Source organism: Rousettus aegyptiacus, unplaced genomic scaffold (assembly GCF_014176215.1).
Source record: "Rousettus aegyptiacus isolate mRouAeg1 unplaced genomic scaffold, mRouAeg1.p scaffold_m13_p_13, whole genome shotgun sequence".
Lineage (NCBI taxonomy): Eukaryota > Metazoa > Chordata > Mammalia > Chiroptera > Pteropodidae > Rousettus > Rousettus aegyptiacus.
In genome coordinates, this window is record NW_023416288.1 from 17,665,448 (window position 1) to 17,685,363 (window position 19,916).

Below are 19,916 nucleotides of genomic sequence, written 5' to 3' on the forward strand. Positions count from 1 at the left end.
ATAATACTCCAAATTTCTACTCACAGAAATATAGAAGAAAACTTATCTATGCTTATTTAACCTATAGGGTGTTCATAGAGACCACATACATACATACATACATACATACATACAGCTTCTGATTGAATTTCTCCTTCCATAAGGAAATAACTCATAACCATGCAAAGTAATCCTTCCCACTTTACATTTTTACCTGATAGCAGCTAAATCTACCTTTCTGAAACTATTTTCTGCTCTTCCTATTTCCATCGTATTTGGGTCTGATTTGGTTAGCCTAGCCATCTGGCCCAAATGAGTTCTTCTCTTCCCCCAATTCTGTTATTAGTTTTTCTTGTTTTAGATTTTTTCATCATTACTTGACTTACTCTGAGGTGGATATTCACAACTCTGAACTAAGAAAAAATATAGAGTGCTGTAGGAGGTGTTGGAAATATAAGACAAAGAGCTCTGTGATGAGCAGATAAGACTCAGGATGCACAGTAGTTGGATATCTATATTTTTCATTCAGCAAATACATATTGAGTGCCCAGGTATTTTGTAGAAGACTGCATTTCTTCTAGTGGAGGAGGCAGATAAAGAATAAATGAATATGTCATCTCATGTCAGATTGTGTTGAGAGTAATGAAGAACTAGGAAAGAAACGTAAAAAGAGGAGAAAAAATGTGGTTTTGTTTAGGTAATCAGACAAGGTCCCTCAGAGAAGGTAACATTGAAGTAGATGCCTGAAGGAAACAGGAGAGGGCCATCTGGATGAGAATTCATTTATTCAGCAAACATTTATTTAGTGTGTGTTTATTGAACACTTTATACATGATGCCAAACACTGTTCTGTGAGTTAAGAATACAATTTTTGTGGAGAGGCAGGAACCAGACAAAACTCCCTACTCATGTACAGCTTATTTTCTCATAGGGAGTCTATTTCAGGGGAAAATGTTTCAATTGAGAGAACAGGAAATGCAAAGACCCTGAGATGGTACCATAATTGCACTATTCTGGGAAGAGCGAAGAGGCCAGTATAACTGGAATGAAGTAAGCAAGAGGGTCAGTGATAGATGAAACCAGAGAGGTAGCCAGAGCCTAGATCATGTAGAGCCTTTGGATTTCACTGTAAGGAGGGCAGAAAGCCATCGAAGAGCTTCAAGCAGAAGAATTGACATGATCTGACTTAATTATTGAAAAGATAATTATTTTGGCTGCAGCATGTAACAGTTAAGGAGAGAGATGAGGTGGCTTGTACAAGAGTTAGTGGAAGATGTAGTGAGACTTGGTCAGACTCTGGTCCTGTTTTGTAGGTGGACACATCAAGATTTGTTGATGGATTTTTTTTAGAAGCAGTGTATGACACTCAGAGGAGTCAAGGATGACACATAACTTGTGGAGAATGGAGGTACCATTACTGGAGATGGATAAGACTTTTAGAAGGGACACATTTGAGGAGGATCAAGAGCTCAGTTTCAGATATGATAAATGTACTAAAGGTGAGAGAGAGGTCAAGGCTAATATATAAATTTTGAGCTGTTGGCAAATGGATGGCATTTAAAACTATGGGACTGGATGAAATCTTCTTGGGAGTAGAATATAAGTTAGAGAATCTGAGGACTGAACTGTAGGGCACTGTGGTGTTTAAAGACCAGGGAGAGAGGGACAGACAAAGAAGTCTGGAAAGTGGTCACTGGCATGGGAGAAAAACCAGGAGGGTATGGCGTTCTGGGAACTAAGTGAAGAAAGTTTTTCAAGATCAGCCATGTAGTGCTACACATCAGTTAAATAAAATGGGTATTCAGCATTGACTCCTGGATTTGGCGATAAAGAGGCCTTTGGGAACCTTGATAACTTTCTTTGGAGTGGGACCGATGAAAGCCTCATTGGAATGGGCTTGAAAGAGAACTAGAGGAGAGGACATGAAGACTCTTATCATCTCCATCAATTAAGCTAATTGAGGGCCTGTTAATGCCAGAAGGCATGCCAGGGTCTTGAGATACAAAAATGATGAAATTGGTCCCTGCCCTCATGGGGTGGGGGATAACTATGATACAGTGCACTTTATGCCACATATGGACAAATGTATATGCGTTGATAACGTTAACACAGGTAAGATACTAATTCTTCTTGAGAAAGTTATGGAAAGGAGGTGAATATGATCTCAGCTTAAAAAAACGAGGAGAGAGCTATGCAGACAAGAGGAAGAGAGCTAGTAAGACAAGTGTGTCAGTAGAACAGGCAGAGCATGTAGGCCAGTGTGGCTAGACCTTAGGGCTCTTCTCTACAAGATTACCTCGAAATACAGCTGGCAAGATAACTGGTGTCAGTTGTAAAGAAATAATATCATGGTAACAGGTGTAAGGTTTTTCCTGTAGAGAGTGGATAGTCATTTGAGACTTTTAAACTAGGGAGTGGTGTCATCGTTTTAGAAAGATCGCCTGGTATTATAGAAAAATAAACCAGTTAACTGTGTGGAAAGTAGAGTAGAAACAGGAGAAGCTAGAGTGGGAGGTATCTATTAGGGGGCTTTTAGAATATTCTAGTTAGGAATGCTGTGGTCTTGGTCCTGATGAAGTAGTGACATGAGGAGAAACAAACTAGAGAGGTCTGTTTAGGCATATGATGGAGGTGAGGAGGAAGGGGCCTCATGAATGATGCTGTGTCTCTCATTGGGTAGTCTGGTAGATAGTGATTAATAGCCACTGAAATTAATTAAATAGCACAGGCAACCAATTAGTACCAAACAGTATGTACTTTTGTGATTTTTTTTTTTTTGCAGGAGTACAGTGATTATTATTTTTTTTAAAGAAATAAATAAATAATGGAGCTGCAGCATTGATTAACTTGCATAGTTCCCTTATTTTGATTCTCCCTAGAGAAAGCGCAATTGTTCTCAAAGTAACTTTTAAATGCTAATTGAGTAATTAGAGATTGAAAAGAGATATCATTAGTAGAAGTTAGGATATATGAAAGAACTAAAGAAGAATAAAACCATTTGCTGATGTGAAGGTTTTCGTTTTATTTCCATTTTGTTAAATTTATAAATTTAACTTATACTTGCAGAGTCCTATGCATTTGATGTCTCTTATTCACAAAGAAAATGTTGAAGGTTTGTGACTCTGTAATTGATTTAAAAAATAATCTAATTTATGTTTGTTCACCAGATTTTTTGTATCCAAATCTTGTGCTGTTTTTCTTTGAGGGTCTTTTAAAGCTCAACACACCCTGGTTATGGGGCATCCCTTTTCTTTTATTCCCATTAACCGTCTTCCTTCTCATTAATAATCCGTCCCCAGACATACACAATACAGTTGGTTCTGTTTCACTTTATAATTACATTCTGGTCCTGCCTTCTTGAGTTTATACCAGGGTTATCTTGATTTAGGAATGAGTGTGAAATGGTTACTTGTACCATAATTTTAGATTTTACCAGTTTGGTTAACAAGCGGCAGTCTCTTGTCCCTCATTTACAAGTTCTTGAAGGGGATCTCACTGTTGTCTCTGTGAAAATCTGTCAGTTCATAAAGATTCCTTCTGTTGGCCAACTTTAGATCATGCACAGATAATACCATATAGAGTTGGATTATTTTCATTTAGTATACAAGGGAAAGTTTCAGTAGTTAGAAAATATGAAAAGAGGAAAAAAGGAATAGACAGTAAATGTAATTAATATATGCCTAAGAGTATTTTAATTATAGTTCTAATTTTGTCAGATCACATTGTTTATTGTTATTAGATTTGCTGTTTCAGGTTGTGTGTACATGTGTGTTGTGTTTTCAGGAAGTTTCAGCTGATCCTACTGCCACGCTCACAGCAGCAGAAGAGAGAAAGGAGAAGGTACCGAGCCCACACCTCAGTCACCTAGTGGTTTTGACATCTGGGGATACATTGTACGGGTTGGCAGAAAGAGTGGTAGCTACAGAATCCTTGTAAGTTTTCAAAAACAGTTGTTTTGTCATTAAATATTTAAGAAAGGTTATAAAAGTAAGCATTATATAATTAGACTTCTAGCTGTATACATCTTCCACTTATATCACTTACATATTTCTGAGAAGTATATTCTAAAATAGATTACCAATCAACTTTTAAAATTGCATGGTTGGTTTTCAATTATATAAATGGAAGGAGGGAAAATTTTAGGTGTCAGTCATTAACAGCATGATCTTTACTTTCAGTAAAACTTTAAAAAAGCATGTTATAGTATTCTTTCTATTTTCCTATCAAATTGTGATTCTAGAGAAACTGTAGTTATGTTGTCAGTTTTAAATATAGTTGATTCTTGACATCAGTAAGAATGCTTCCTGACCTTTAGAAACCCCCTGATTTTTAATATAATTAGAGCATATAACTTCTTCCATAAAATGCAGTCAGAGTTTTATGTGCATAACAAAAAGTAAAGAAAAAACAGTGCAGCTACTGACAGTCTTCCAGGCAAATAACCTGAAGTCCACATGTATGTCTCAGCCAAATTAGTTTGTTGCATATTATAAATGTTTGGGTGACTTCTGATGTTAAATAACTTTTAAATGCTAATCGAGTAATTGAATGGGATCTTTAAGAGAAATCCTTTGAAAAAATGGTACTGTATTCTTTCTTCAGTCTTTTATGTTATTTGTGCTCATATCTTACATGCAAAGCAACGTGACTGTACACCTGGGTATCCAGATTAGCTCCTCTAAAGTCACCCTTCTTCTCTCTCAGCTCAATTTGGGGATAAACTCAGCATTAGATTTTGTGTAGATTGTAAGTGTGTGTGTCATGTCGTCATACAAGGTAGTTCACTAAAGTGGAAAATAATTTTAATTGTCAAACTTTTGCTTAGAGTTCTGAAAGATGACATATACAAAAGTATTGATAGGTTCTAACTCCTGCATTTTGTTTGCATGATGGATTATTTATTTCCTTTAGGGTATTCTTGGCTGAGCAATTTGAGTTCCTTCAACCACATCTGGATGCTGTGATGCCTGCAGTCAAAAAGCCCTTTCTTCAGCAGTTTTATTCTCAGGTCAGAGATGGTCTTGTGTATCATTTCAACTGTGAGAAAGATAAGATTATCACACATCATTTAGTTTTCATTTTTTTGTTTTTTGGTCATTCTCCAAATTCCAAGAGAGTTGGATTAGAATATTTGTTTACTCACTCCTGAATTTCCTGTATTAAATAAATACTTTTTGAGCAACTCATAAAACTTTTAGTTTAGTGAGAAAGAGCCAAATAATACTGTATTCAGAGTAAAGTATGAAAAGAGGAAAGAAACAGTGGCAGTGTATTAAATCCTGGCCACAAGAAAAAAGGGAGTGTAGTTGGAAGCAGGTTGTCTAGAAAGACTGTCTGGAAGAAGTATGCTTAACCTTGACCAGCCCGGTCAATGGGTAGTATATTCCAAGGGAATGGCTTATATGAAGAGCAGGTGAGAGGAAGCGTGGTACATGTGAGCCGCTGAAGACAACTCAAATTGTCAGAGCAGAGAAGAGGGCTAGTGATGAGAAGGATGTCGGAGTGATAACAGGAGCCACATGATGTACAGCACTCTCAGCCATGAGCCAGGAGGTGGACTTTATTCCGAGGGTACTGGGCATCTGCTGGAGGATTTGAAACAAATGAGTGGCATGAGCAGGTGTGTGTTTTAGAAAGAGTACTTAGGAGGCAGCGTAAAGAATAAACTTTGGTTGGCAAGCCTTGAGCCATGGAAACCAGCTGGAGGGCTGTTAGAGAAATACAGTTGAGAGAGAGTGGAATCTCAAGGTGGGGTAATGGGAATTGAAATAGAGAGAAGTGAAAGAATTTGAAAAGTATTTGCTAGACTGCATGAAAATCTGTAGCTCTTTTATAGTAGTAGTGTCTATGGCCTCAAGTTTATTGAATGTCTCAAAATTATATGTAGTTAGAACTTTGCCTCTGCTAATTATTTTTATAATTGCAATACCTAGATGAATAATGCTTTATCTTCTGATATGATGAATACTAGAAATAAGAACAAAATATTCTTTATAAATTTGATACTTTTAGAAAATATTTGTTTTCATTTCTTGGAATTTATTTCAGACAGTCTCAACCGCCAGTGAACTACGCAAACCAATTTACTGGATCGTAGCTGGTAAAGCCATTGATTATGAACAGATGCTGCTCCTGATGGCTAATGTGAAATGGGATGTAAAAGAAATTATGTCACAGCACAACATATATGTAGATGCATTGTTAAAGGCAAGTACTCTGGGAAACATCTTTCTTAAAAATGATTAAAGAGAACTATTTTTACAATTGCCATAGCTCTAAAGTAGTGGGATTATAGTTACAGTATTGCCTCATTTCTAGCATCATGATATTTAAGTCCCTGTATTGGATTAGGCTTACTTTCTGAATTTTGTGTTCTTTTAGATCTAAGAATACTTTGTAAATTTTTTGTTTTGTTCACTAATTTTCCACTTTGAGTTAGAGTTTAATTGGCATGTCTTGCCTGACTTTCATATCATCTCAATAGCCATGACTGTCATGACAAGAATATATTTCTGTTTAATTAGAAGATATTTCTGCAGTAGTGGATGTTCATTAGCAAGAGACCATGCCACTGATGACTCTTAGAGAGCACCATTTCTGGAGCACCCAGGCAATTTCAGTTGGGAATTTTAATTTGAAATGTAAAAGATAAGTGTAATTTATAAATAATCACACTCTCTTTTTTGAACAATTCTATTTCCAAAAAGTTAATTTATTTTTTATGACATGCTAACCATAGTACTCATAGGGATGCAAGAAAGAGACTTTGGACTCAGTGAATGTATGTACTACAAGGAGGCAGCTTGCTGCAGTTATTCTTAATTCCAAGAAACATTAATGTAAGGAAAAAAAAAAAAACAGTGTTATTCAGATTATTAACCCGAACCTAATTTTTAGCAACTTCAAACCCTTCATAAAGAAACTTTTATGATAACTTTTGTTCTATTACTTTTCCAAGTCCAAACGTAAAAGCAGTCTGCATCGTTGCTTCAAAAGACTCATAAGTAAAATGGTTTTATTATTCATTTAACAACAAGCATTCTTGAACATGATTTTAGCAATGATAGAATTACATTTTACACAGTAAGCATCTAAAGATTTTATCTTTAGAATATTAATGAAAAATATTGAATCATGACTCTTGAAATCCAAAGCAGACTTTAGTGAAGCATAAATATAGGAAATACTACTGCTCTGCTAGATTCTTGAAATGAAAAAGATGAAGAGCAATTGTTAACTTTGATTTTCAAAAGTAAGCTTATGGTTGAAGGTGCATTTTTTTTCATAAACAATTAAAAGCAATTAACTATCAAAAAATAAATTTTAAAAAATTCTGATTTAGGAAGTAGCAAAGGATAACATAATAATCATTATATGGTAGTTTGGTGATTATCAGATTAGATTGTTTTTTCCTACATGTTATTAGAAAATTAGAACACATCAGTTTTGTTAAACATTGTGTGGCTCTCTTTTGAGAAACTGAAGAAAAAATATCCTTTTAAACTTTCTTAAATTTATTTGAAATATATTGTCAAGGAAGGATCAAAAGCATTTACTTTTGTAAATGAATATATTTAGAATATTTCAAAGAAACCAGAGATATATTTATTGAAGGGTGAACCAGCTGTTGCTTTCATGTAATTGTTGGAGTTGTCTAAATGAGTTATCTGTGTTTTTATTTTTTAGTAGAGTGGTATCATAAAAGTTCCTAATAAGTAATAAAAATGTTCAGTTTTTCTGTAGGTAATTTAAATATTTTGTTTTATTTTATCCTCTGTACTAAAAATTTGCACCTATTACATGTTTTTTGAATTATTTGGTATATAATAATTTATTTTCTAAGAATACTTAGGGAAGAGAATAATTTATTAGATTGCTCTGTAAGGAAGATAACCACACATTACAAATAGTTCACTTTGAGTCAAAAGCTTATTAAGAATATTTTGTAAAAACTGGGTTTCTCGAGGATATTTTTAAAGACTTAGGTTATTTAAACCCTCTTAATCCATACTGAATCATAGGAAAATTTAAAATGTAAAAACATTTGAACGTTGTTAGTACTGTTTGATCAATTAATGACACTTATTCCCTTTGAGATGAAATATAGTATATATACTCTGTATTAAAACATCATTTATTAAATTCGATATACTTAAGCCCTCACACTAAGTTTAAATTGCCTTTAATGTCATTATCTTTTTTTGTTTTACTTGATTTGATTCTGAGTCTTTCTAAATCTTTTTTTAGCCACTAAGATGGGAAAGCAATGTGACATTATAATTATATTCACATATAGCTATGATTTTTGTCTTCTTAGGAATTTGAGCAGTTTAACAGGAAGTTAAATGACGTTTCTAAGAGAGTTCGGATACCTTTACCCGTATCTAATATACTTTGGGAACATTGTATACGACTGGCTAATAGAACTATTGTAGAAGGGTGAGTTTTTCATGAAAGCGTTATCTGATTTTTCAATAGTAAATCTTAACATATGAATAACATTATATGTTGTCACTAATGGATGGAGAGAATAGGTAGAGATAGTGATGAATTGCAGATAACCCCATAATAATTCAGGTTTGACTCTAGAATATGATTAGAGACAAAACCTTAAACTCCATTGTGTTGCCTCTGTCTATGCTTTCTTGTTGGTGACCTAGAACCAGTTGATGGAAGAGAGGAATGTGGCATCTAATTTATCCGAACGTTAAGCTAATGATAATTACCTAATGATATGATATTAATACTTATACATAACATTTATTGAGCACTATGTGTCATTTTCTGACCCAACGACTTCATAGGATTATATCATCAAAACCTAACATAAATTCTCCTTGATGACACTGTTATTCTACTGTTATATCAATGGAAAAACCTAGCCTCAGAAAATTGAGGCTTAAAAAGGTGAAATAACTTGTCTAAATTCACAGTTTTTAAATGCAGAGACAGTTTGTAAACTTTTGTGATGGCAAAATGAGTCCTGCTAACCACTGTATCACTGTTAATAATATTATTATATCATTGTAAACTAAATAAATCTTTCTTATGTTGACTTCACAGATCTATCAGTAATAGTGTTCTCACTTAGAGACTCTGCGTACTCTGCCCATATATCTAGGAGACAAGTAAGAATCAGTAATACATTTACAGTATTCCTGGGGAGCAAACCACTATTTCAGAGGCCATTCAGAGTGATCTAGAATTGCACATCAGTTGAATTTTCACACTACCATTTATCTGATTTCTCATCAGTTTTTATTAGTTATAAAAAAGAATGTATTAGAAAGTGGGAAGGTGACAATGACAAGCTGACAACAATCTTGCAGTCTGTATTGAAACCAACAGTGCTAAAAATCACAAAATGGCTGTGTCAACAATCCTGACCCAAAACTATTTTTAATAAATTTGTTTAATAAAGTAGAAAAATGAATGAGAAATATTATATTTATGTATAATGCACTTTTTATTTAACAACAAAAAAAGCGTGGTCACCTTAAATGATATAAACTTTACTTTTCTTGGAAATGAGGGGAAGTACCTCATTTTCTAGGGTTGGATTCTCCATCTTTTCTATGATTGAAAAACTGAGATACTGACTTATGAGTAATAAAAAGTATGTGAGGGTTAATATATTAATTTTTATTACTGGTTAATCACAGAGCACACCATTTTTCAATAGTGTGGGGTATCAGAATAAGTCTATAAAATGTTTTACTATGAAAAATATGTATATACTTTCTACACTTATATTCTCACATTTTTTTAGCTTTGTCGAATGTTCATGGAAAAATTATTTTCTCTGTATCAAGTAGCTACAATATTGAACAGTTTTATGAAACTAAGATTACTTTGGAGTATTCATAGTTTAGTTTTATAAATAATTCTTCGTAGCCAAATTAACTGGAATACCAGTTTAACTTTCTTTCAGGTGATTATTTTAATTGAGTATGGAGAATTTGGGAGCGCAGCAAAGATTCTTAGAAGTTGTTAATCTTTTTGCTTTTCAAATGGGGAAACGGAGGCCCAGATAGGTAAAATCACTACTGAGCGACAGGGTACAAACACAACCCAGTCTTTCTAACTCAAAGCTCATGCTCTTTTTCCTGTAAACTCATGGAGAATCTGTCCAGTTTGGAGTTAGAGAAAAGTTTAAGAACCTAAAGGTTGCTTTTTCTAACCATCTTATCATTTATGTTTCTTTTATTATTGTCTATCTTAGATATGCCAATGTCAAGAAATGTAGTAATGAGGGTCGTGCCTTGATGCAATTGGATTTTCAACAGTTTTTAATGAAACTTGAAAAACTAACAGATATTAGACCCATTCCTGATAAAGAATTTGTGGAAACCTATATTAAAGCCTACTACCTAACTGAGAATGACATGGAACGCTGGATCAAAGAGCACAGGGTGAGAGCTGGAAAACAGTAATTAAGTTCTTCTTTTCCTTTGTTCTGTTCCTGTCTGGTATATCATATAATTCAAAGTCATAGAGTGAAATATAAAGAAACATTTGCTTTTATAGCATGAACTATTCAGGCCATTTTTTTTACCATGTTCACACTGTGTCTGTGCAATGCCCTTTGCCTAATCAAATCTTTTTGAGACTTTTGTGAACTATAACAGTAATTATCTGGAAGGATATAGTCAGAGTCTGAACGTTAGCTATATTTGTCCTGCACCTGTGATGTAAGGAAAGGTTGAAGTTGGTTAACATCAAAACAAATTGAATACAGCAACACTGAAATGATTCACAAGCTAAAAATCTTCTTATAGCCCTCAACAATGAATGAATTGGTGACATCATGAACAGACTGACATGTAGTAGTGATGATTGAATATGTTGCTATTTAAATGGCTAAATGTAACTTCAGCCTTCATTAGATTTTACCTTAAGTATAGATGAGATTTTTCTTTTGTGTAGACATTTAGATAAGTAGAAAAATACTATTTATAAATGTTATTTAAGATGCTAAATTTTTGACACAGTTCAAATCAGCATATCTTACCAGAGCATACTGGTATGGGGAGCTTTTCTGTATGATTGTTACATCATTTGTCTAGAAAGGCAATATGTGAGGACAAGTTTAATGAAAATATGGGAAATGTTAAAATTATTACCAAATCTTATTTCTTCAGTAACTCCAGCATTCACATTTATTTATGCTATAAACATCAGTAAAAGCTAGATAAATTTTTATTTCATTTGATTGGGTAAGGTAAGGGAATAAGGAATTATTTATATATATCAGGCTCATCTTTTTGATTTCAACACTCTGGAAGAATGAAATGACTATTAGCCTGGACCATTAGCCTGAGTTTTGTGTACATGTGCCTACTAGTAGGTCAGTTTCAGATCTCTTAGAGCAAAGTAGAAATGTACATATTATTTTCAGTGATTTCAGAATTGAGAAAAAATTGACAACTTTTAGTCTCACTGACCTCTTACATCTGAGAGCCAACACTCAGGTGGACTGCTGAGTGTTATTAGGATCCATTTAGTAAAGTAAGCTGTAAACATTTTGGGGTTGGTGCTGAGTATGGGATCTAGGGAAAGAGTGCAAGAAGCTGAGGAGAAAACGCACAGCTCTTAGATATTCATTATTTGATGCAAGAACAATGACTATTTTAGGTGTTCTTTTAATATAGTGAACTAAAATTTTTAGTGTAGTATTTTGGACGAGTTTTACTGATATTTGTTGTTCAGTGGAATTTTCCCAGCAACGGGGACTGTCCTGTCTTCCAGGGACCTCCCCACAGTGTCTAGTCCAGTGCTTAATGACAGTGGCACTTGTTAGGTGTTGACCAAGTACTTATGAGAGTTTACCAGGTGCTTACAGGTGCTCTGAGGCCAGATACACAAGCCGGATAATTTGTCAAGTTTTTTAAATGAACTTTTTTTCATATTTTGAAATTATACTTTCTTTAATAGTTACATCCAGTGAAGTCTTGTTCTTTTCTTATTAGATGATTGACACAGCTCTCTTTCCCTATCTGACTTCTTTTATTCAACCCCCAGAAACTCATCAGTATGTAAAATTTTCTGATGAGACCTATTCATTTTCATCCTAGCAACATGTTATCCGAAATTCAGGAACCAAGTAGATTTGTACAGCAGAAAATAGGCATAGTTTTAATTTTGCTTACTAGCTACTAATTAAATATGAAGGTTTAAAAACCAGTAACTTTCTGATCTTTGTTACCTGATTCATTTATTATCTCTCAGAAGAGTTGTTCTGTGGTTGGAGAGTTTTGTCTTTTACATAAAATGTTTGCAAAATGTAGAGTGTCAGAAAATACTTATTTAGTAGCATTTAAAAAATTTGAAATGTCAGTGTATTTTAAAAACTTTATAACAAAGGCTGTCACAGAACAAGCAAAAAGTGTGTGATCTTAAAAATAAAAAGCATAGGCATGTCAGATTATCTACCATGTTAAAAAGATTCTCATGCTGCCTGATCCAAATGTTTGCTACGATATTCTTATTCCCCGTTATTACAGCTCAGTAAACAGTCTGTCTTTCATGTCTCAGCTGTAATTTCCACTGCTTTTCACTGGTTTGTAGTGCTCAGTAACTATTCACTGAGATCTGAATGTCTGCCTGTCCTTTCATTGCATTGATCAAATACTTGTCTCTCAGTGTACTAAATTTTGATCTTCTTTTTTTGAGCAGGAGTATTCAACGAAGCAGCTGACCAATCTGGTAAACGTTTGCCTGGGATCCCATATCAATAAAAAAGCAAGACAGAAACTTCTAGCAGCTATAGATGATATAGACAGACCCAAAAGATAATGAACACAATTCTTTGTCCTCAGTGGCATTGATCGTCTCTCAACATGTGTGACATGAAGGCCAATTTGTCATGCACTCCTGATAACCGTCTGCTAAGGATACTTTGTGCATGTTCTCCCAACTGGAAAGTGGAAAACGTTGACGTTTGTGTGGTGTTCTGCAATGGCTTTAATATGCTCCGATCTCTTCTCTTCAGCTTTTATTTGTTCTATTCCTTTCCTGAGATGATATTATTGCCTCATTATAACTATTGTCATATGACTATTGTTATACATTTTACTGAAGAATGGACTGTAAGTAAATAGTTATAGGGAACAGTGAAAATATCCATGAGCAGTTTTTGGAGAATGAGTTTTTGTTGGCATTTTTCTACCCTCTGAACTTGGTTCTTAATCAGCATAACGTGAGAGCATTAATGTACAGAATCTTCTAATTATGAGCACTGCATGAGAATTAGAAAGTACGTGTAAGCAAAATAGTTGAAAAATCAGTATGTTCTCTGTGTTTTCAAATGTCAAAGGTTTATGTCAGGGTTAATTTGGTTGTAATACAATGATCATAAATGATGAAATTTAATAAATGCTACAACATGACCAGCCTCTGTGAGACTACATTTTGATATTTTTCCATGGCAGGCAGATTTCATGAACTATAGTGGAATCTTCTTAGCTTGTTCTCATTTTAGTCATGTTACATTCTGAAACCAATGGTGGAAAGTAATTTCATTGGGTATACCTTTTCAGGGCCTGAATAGCACGCAGAATGATGATTGTTGAGATTTTTTTTTTTTTTTTTTAAATATGGGACATTTTTTCATATAAGCTTTGTTCTTTTCGAATTCAACTTTTGTCTTAAGACAACAAAACCTAGCTTAGCTGACTCAGGGGAAGAGCTGTCTGCTGGTCAAGCATAAGTATACAATTGTGTTCGCCTTTCTTAAGTGTCTGCTTTGTACCACAAGTGTAAAATAATGTGAGTTTAGCCAGTGGTAAACTTTGGAACTCAGTCTTTAGTAACCGTGTACTATTCCTCTAAACTTTGCTTTGAAGTCAGGAATTTTCTTCCAACATATACAATATGAAAGTTGATTTCCCATGCACTCCTGCCAGCTGTCTGATAAGGAATTTTTTGCATATTCTTTCTGACTGGAAAGTAGAAGACATCTAAGCTTGTGTAGTGTTGGTCCAGGATTACTGGACATGATCTATAACATCAGTAGCTCACAGAATCCTGAAGCATCTTATGAGAAATGAACCTACCTTGTGACCTCTGAGTCTCCTGGGAGCTGAGGTGCTGAAGTGTTGGGCAAAGGGTGGCATGTGATCAAGAATGGGGGTGATAAGGATGATTATCTGCTCATTGTTCATTGGTCCTTGCAGATATCCATAACCAGCACATTATAATACAAAGCACTTTTAGAATATGTCCGTGTGTGAGTATTAGCGTCTGTGTCTGTGATGAGCTTTTTGTTTTCACCTTCTCACTTCTCAGTTCATATGCCATCAATTTAATATTGACAGTAAATCTTTCCTTTTGTGGGAAGGTATGAGTTTGTTGCCATTATGATCCACTTGTGGAAATAGACTGTGTATTTATAAGGTAGATTCTGCTGGTAGCCATTATCTATATACAGCCACTTGAAGAAAACAAACATGAGATAAGCTTGGTCCTTGTGTTTAAATGCTATATTCAACTAGCACATAAAGAGCTAATCAATCTCATTTATTTCTCAGTTGATTAGGGGCTGCTTATTTCTTCTTTTTTACATGGAATTTATAATTGACATCTTTTAATTTCTACTTTAATTCACCCTAGATAGTACGAGCAGCAATTATCTATCTGGTAAAGTGTTTTCCAGGGTTGGGAGTTAATACAAAAGAATTACTTGCTAGAGCCTTAACCATGCAGTCAGACCTTTTAACTTATCCAAACTTTGCTTTCTCTATCTTCAAAATAAAAATCATAAATCTTTCTGATACTTTTTTAAAAAGGTTTTTTGTTTGTTTGTTTTGCATTAAAAGGTAGCTTAATATGTGCTAAAAATATCAAAACTAATAGGAGATTTGAATCATTAAATCACTTAATAACAAGAGTTAGCAGACATTTTTCAAATACATTATGCAGTGATATTAATTATAACCATAAAACATTTTGTGAAACTAATTTTAGGATAAATAGAATTGAAAAGCTTGAGAATCTAAATGGCATTATACATGTTCCAAAATCTTTACCTTTTTTATTTTCGTTAACTTTGACATTTTATATGAAAGAATCTTGTAGAATTCAGAATTTTAAGTTGATATGAGAGGATGGTAAATTATCCCCTGAGAAAGAATGATTATTTCCACAAATATAGTTCTTGCATTATAAAATGCTAAGGATATACATAGCAATTCAAGTGAACTAGTTTGCTTCAGTTTATAAAATCTGTACAGATCTTATAAGTTTACTTTGACTAATAAGCTCATTTGCTGAACTTACAAAATGAAATAGAATTTCTCTTGAAGCCAAACATTTGGTATTTTATCAAACCTTTCAGAAGAATTTCCCTTGAAATTTCTATTTATCTGAGTGCTAAAGTGAAACTTTTAGATAAAATAGCTTTTTTTTAACCTACTCACTAAAATATAGGAATAAAAAAGACATAATTCAATTAACTTTGAAAACATAGTAATGAAAAATTGGATCTGAAGATGAATTATAAGTTCTGCTCAAAACAAAAAGGAGTGGTCCAGGGGAAAAATATTTACATTTGGTAGTTATTCTTTGGAGTAATTTTAATACAGATTTAGTGGTTAACAAAATGATATTTAATTCTCGACAGTGATTAACGACAAGAATTATTAATTCTCTGATGTTAGCTTTGTAAATGTTAAGACCAGCACAGCTTTTTAGTTTTTTTTAATGAAAAATATTTGCTCAGTTCTTTTCACTCACACACATTTTTAAAGGCCATCAAAAAGTTTAATCTCCACAGCTCTCTCAAGGACAGAACTACGTCCAATTTTATACATGAGAATCTTAACTCCTTCAAAATGAGCAGAGCAAAGTAGTTCATTAGATCCGATAATACTTTTCTGGATCGTCACATCCTTTTGTGAATATTGCAAAGTATACCTGCATCATTTTTTTTTTTAATTCGAAAATAAAACCACAACTAAATATCCTTCATTTGGTAAGGGTTTTAGGGGAGGGGTAAGAACTTGAGGAGGAAGGGTAACTAGTGTCCCTCTAGGATTTTTGTACTTTAAAAATATGATTTGTTTAGAGCATTTTGTTTTTTGCTTTTGATGAAGAACAATTTTTTGTAAGTTGCTTTAGTGATCACTTCTTGATGTCAAGACCAAGAAGACTGCCTTGCTGAGGATTTCCAACTTTACTCTTTAAGGAGTTTTTCCACACAGAGCTGAGCTGTTCAATCTAGAAAGGGATTTTCTTGATCAACAACCCACATGTTCTTCTGTTTCCCCCACCCCCCATCCCTGGTCTCTTGTTTCTGTCTATCAGTAACCTAAAGGATTTATGTTTTAAAGAAAAGATATTTCCATACTGAGGGCGTTTTTGTCCAGCTACTGCAAACAGCATACTGATCTTTGCCTTAAACAGAGGGGACATGGAGACATTTTAGTCAGGGTTTCCATTTCAACCGAGGTCACTTCTGGAGCCTAAAGTGTCATTACACCCTCAGGTAACCATTGGAAGACAATTTTTGCTGACTACCCGCTATCTACTTTCTCTTTTGTTATCCCTACATCTTAATCATAATTCCACCTTTAAAAACCCAACCAAGATGCTGTCTTTTCCATGAAACATCCTCAGGAGTAGGTGCTATGGAGTAAAAGCAATAGGGAATGGTGGTGGTGGTTGTGGTAATACAGTTTTCACAAGGGAGACTGCAAAAGGTCTCATTTGGAAGGAAGTGAGGCTAGTCCTGCAGTCATCTGGGGGAGAGTGTTAGAGGCAGAGGGAATAGGAGGTGCAAAGGCCCGAGGGTGAAGGCTGCTGTTCTGAGAACAGTAGGGAAGCCAGTGTGTCTGGCAGTGGGGAGAGAGCAGAATGGACGTGGCAGGAGGGTCACACAGAGCGAAGGCCTATGAACTGTGGAGAGGACTTTGGACGTTACTTTCAGATGGGAAGCATTTGTAGAGTTGTAAGAAGAGTAGACACCTGATTTCTGACCTAGGTTTTAGTAAAGTCACTGTACCGTGTATTTGAGAAAAGACTATAGGGGACTAAGGACTGAAGCAAGGAGACAAAGTAAAGAGCTAAGAGTAAACCAAGACAGGCTTGTATTGGAATAGCAGTGGTGGATATGATGAGAGGTAGTCAGATTCTGGACTTTTTCAAAGATAGAGACTAGAGTTTGTTGATTGGTTGATGTGATGTTTGAGAAAAGAAGTGTTAAAGGTGAATTTAAGACTTCTGCTTGAGGAAGTAGACATCTTTGGGAGAACTGGGTTTGTGAAGATCAAAAAACCAGTTTTAGGAAGGCAAGTTTGAGATATCTTGAGATTTACCATTGGAGGTGTAGAAGAAGCTGCTACACACATGAATCTGGAGGTCAAGGCTGTAGATGTAAATGTGGGAGTCATCAGAATATAGCTTAAAGCCGAAGCTTCCTTTAGGGAGCATAAAAATCATACTTGGCCCATGAATATTAATGGATATTGGTCATGCAGATTTGGTCCCTTCAGAGTTGCCATCTGCCTCGCAGTTGGGCCCTCGACAATTTCCTCCACACTACGCAGGATAAGTTAAGGAATAGTCTTTTGGGGGGAAAACTTATAAACTTGGTACACCAAAAAAAAAAGAGAAGGCATTGTCCCCCATTCCCTTGCCATCGTCTCTATGAAAGATGTGACAGGGCTAGCAGAGTACAGATATTGTACTGGGGGAGGGTTTTTTAAATAGCAAATATGAGAACAGCCCGCCACCTAGTGACCTGGGGCCTGTGGACATTGTAGTTCCTTTGGCCAGAAGGAGGAAGCCATCTCCTTTAGGAAGATGAATTACAGTGCAGCCTCTCCCCTAGTTAGCGTCATCCATGCAGCCTGCGTGGGCTCCAGGGTCATACCAGTATCTGTCTTTTGTTAGGCACTGGGTGGGCTCTAGTGGATTGGGCAGATTGTGCCTGTCCTCAGGAGCTTAAATCTAGCAGAATAAACAGATATAAGACAAACATTCTGGGTAAGTATTAAAAAAAAAAAAAATCAGCAGTGGGAATGAGGAAAGATTCAGCTGAAGAAGAGACCTTCGAGTGGAGACTGGAGATGAGTAGGGGTTAGGAGAGCAGACTGAGAGATGAGTTTGCTGGAGGGTCAGAAAGGCCAGTGTGGTGGGCACACAGAAGGTGAGTGGAAAGGGCACAGAGAAGACAGGAAATGCGGCAAACTTACGTGTCTTGTGTGACTGAGCAAAAGACAAATGAAGCAGCAGATGTTATTCAATAGTGAGTGACAAGTATTTTTAGATGTAGACAGTGCAGGCTGGGCACTTGAGTTATATTTTTAATCTCTGTGTACAAATGAACACATTACCTCTGCTGGTCCATCAACTGGGGGGAGGAGGGAATGACCCAGAATGTCCATTCGTGTGTTCCTATGTGCATCTTGGCAGCACTTAGCATGGACTTTAGCTCAAAACTACACAATAGATGGAGTGGTCAAATTGTTGGAATGCAGGTACTCAGGCCCCTCAAACTCTCCTGAATAGCCAGTATAGTTTCTTTGGGTCAGGGCTGTTAAGGGTATACTTTATACTCCAAAGCTCCTTATACTGGATCAGACACAATTGGTGTTTGTTTACTAACTTCTCAATATGGAAAGAGGATTAATTGCTCAATGATTGTTTAAGAGAGGTGCACACCTCACCTGAAGCTGAAACATTAGGTTGAAAAGCGATAACTTACTTTAATTCCTTGAATTTTTTTTTTTTAATACCTGCAAGCTGCCTGAGATGAAGCTTAACTTGTTTTGATAGAGTGTTCTAGACCAGTGGTTCTCAAAGTGTGGTTCTCAAAGGTGATGCTGCCTCAGTAACACCTGGGAACTGGTTAGACAAGCAAATTCTTAGGCACCACCAGGGACCGAGGGAATCAGAAACTCTGGGGATGGGACTCTGCAATCAGTATTTTAACAAGCCCTGATGGATGCTAAAGTTTGAGAACCACTACCTTCAAACACACACACACACACACACACACACACACACGGACTGTAGTATAGCTACCCAGAAAGACTCTCTGAGAAGGCTCCTTTTTCTGTTTTCAGACAATATTTCCTTTTTGTCCACTTTAGTATAAGAATTGTTACTCTTTAGTGAAATAAACATTAGAGCATTGCCTTCTCCCTATGAGCCTCTATGAGTGGCTAGTGTTTGGAAAGGCCACCAATGTGTGTCTCCTTCACACTGACTTGAGTGGAATGAGAAAGATTGTCCCAGGAGATTTTGAATTGGCGTGTGAATCATGACACCTGAAACTACAGGAATTATTAATACAATGTATCATATTTTACAGAGATTCAGTTTTTGATTTGTTCAGCAATTAATTGAATCAGGTGAAGAGAGAAGCCAGTTGACAGTTTCATCAGGGAAGCTAGGCACATGGGTTATTGTTGGTGAATCACCTGTTGTAAAGTTTCACTTTGCTGACAGTCCCCAAATCTAAGAAGTGCTGAAACATCTAACAGGTGGGTTAATGCACATCTGTGGTTACAAATAATACGGGATTTGTGGAAGCCCTGTTCCATTACAAAGCCATAGCTGCACTCTATACAGGAGGTGTATGAGAACATCTTTTTGCACCTAAAATGAAAAATAGAGTTATATTTTTTTTCATAATACATTAGGGTGACCATCATGACCAGCCAGAATTACTGGAGGAGAGGATTATGGGACAAAGTGCATAGCTTTTTTGTATGTTTCTTATGAAACAAATTCTAAGAAATACATACACTTTCCGAGAACTTTTAAAGATATATCCTTTCTCCAAAGAATATGCATGCAACTTACTTTCATTTTGCATGTAGCCTGCAGACTAAATCTGCTCCGACCAGTCCCCTCAGCATCTACATCCTGGGTCAGCGCCTCCCAGCAGGATTTTGTCTTCACCACCCATTCAGCAGTCTCCATTTTCCTATCCA

The 19,916-nt window shown here is 35.5% G+C and overlaps 1 protein-coding gene across 1 annotated transcript in view; it reads left to right on the top strand.

The window, feature by feature from the left end:
* Nucleotides 1-13,374, top strand: part of VPS50 (VPS50 subunit of EARP/GARPII complex) — a 110,500-nt gene extending 97,126 nt beyond the window's left edge. The window contains exons 23-28 of the mRNA XM_016161303.2: nucleotides 3,763-3,911; nucleotides 4,891-4,987; nucleotides 6,028-6,186; nucleotides 8,297-8,418; nucleotides 10,202-10,391; nucleotides 12,655-13,374. Coding sequence (XP_016016789.1) covers nucleotides 3,763-3,911; nucleotides 4,891-4,987; nucleotides 6,028-6,186; nucleotides 8,297-8,418; nucleotides 10,202-10,391; nucleotides 12,655-12,774 — 837 coding nt within the window. The 3' untranslated portion in view covers nucleotides 12,775-13,374. The remainder of the gene's footprint in view (nucleotides 1-3,762; nucleotides 3,912-4,890; nucleotides 4,988-6,027; nucleotides 6,187-8,296; nucleotides 8,419-10,201; nucleotides 10,392-12,654) is intronic.
* The last annotated feature ends 6,542 nt before the right edge of the window (nucleotides 13,375-19,916 follow it).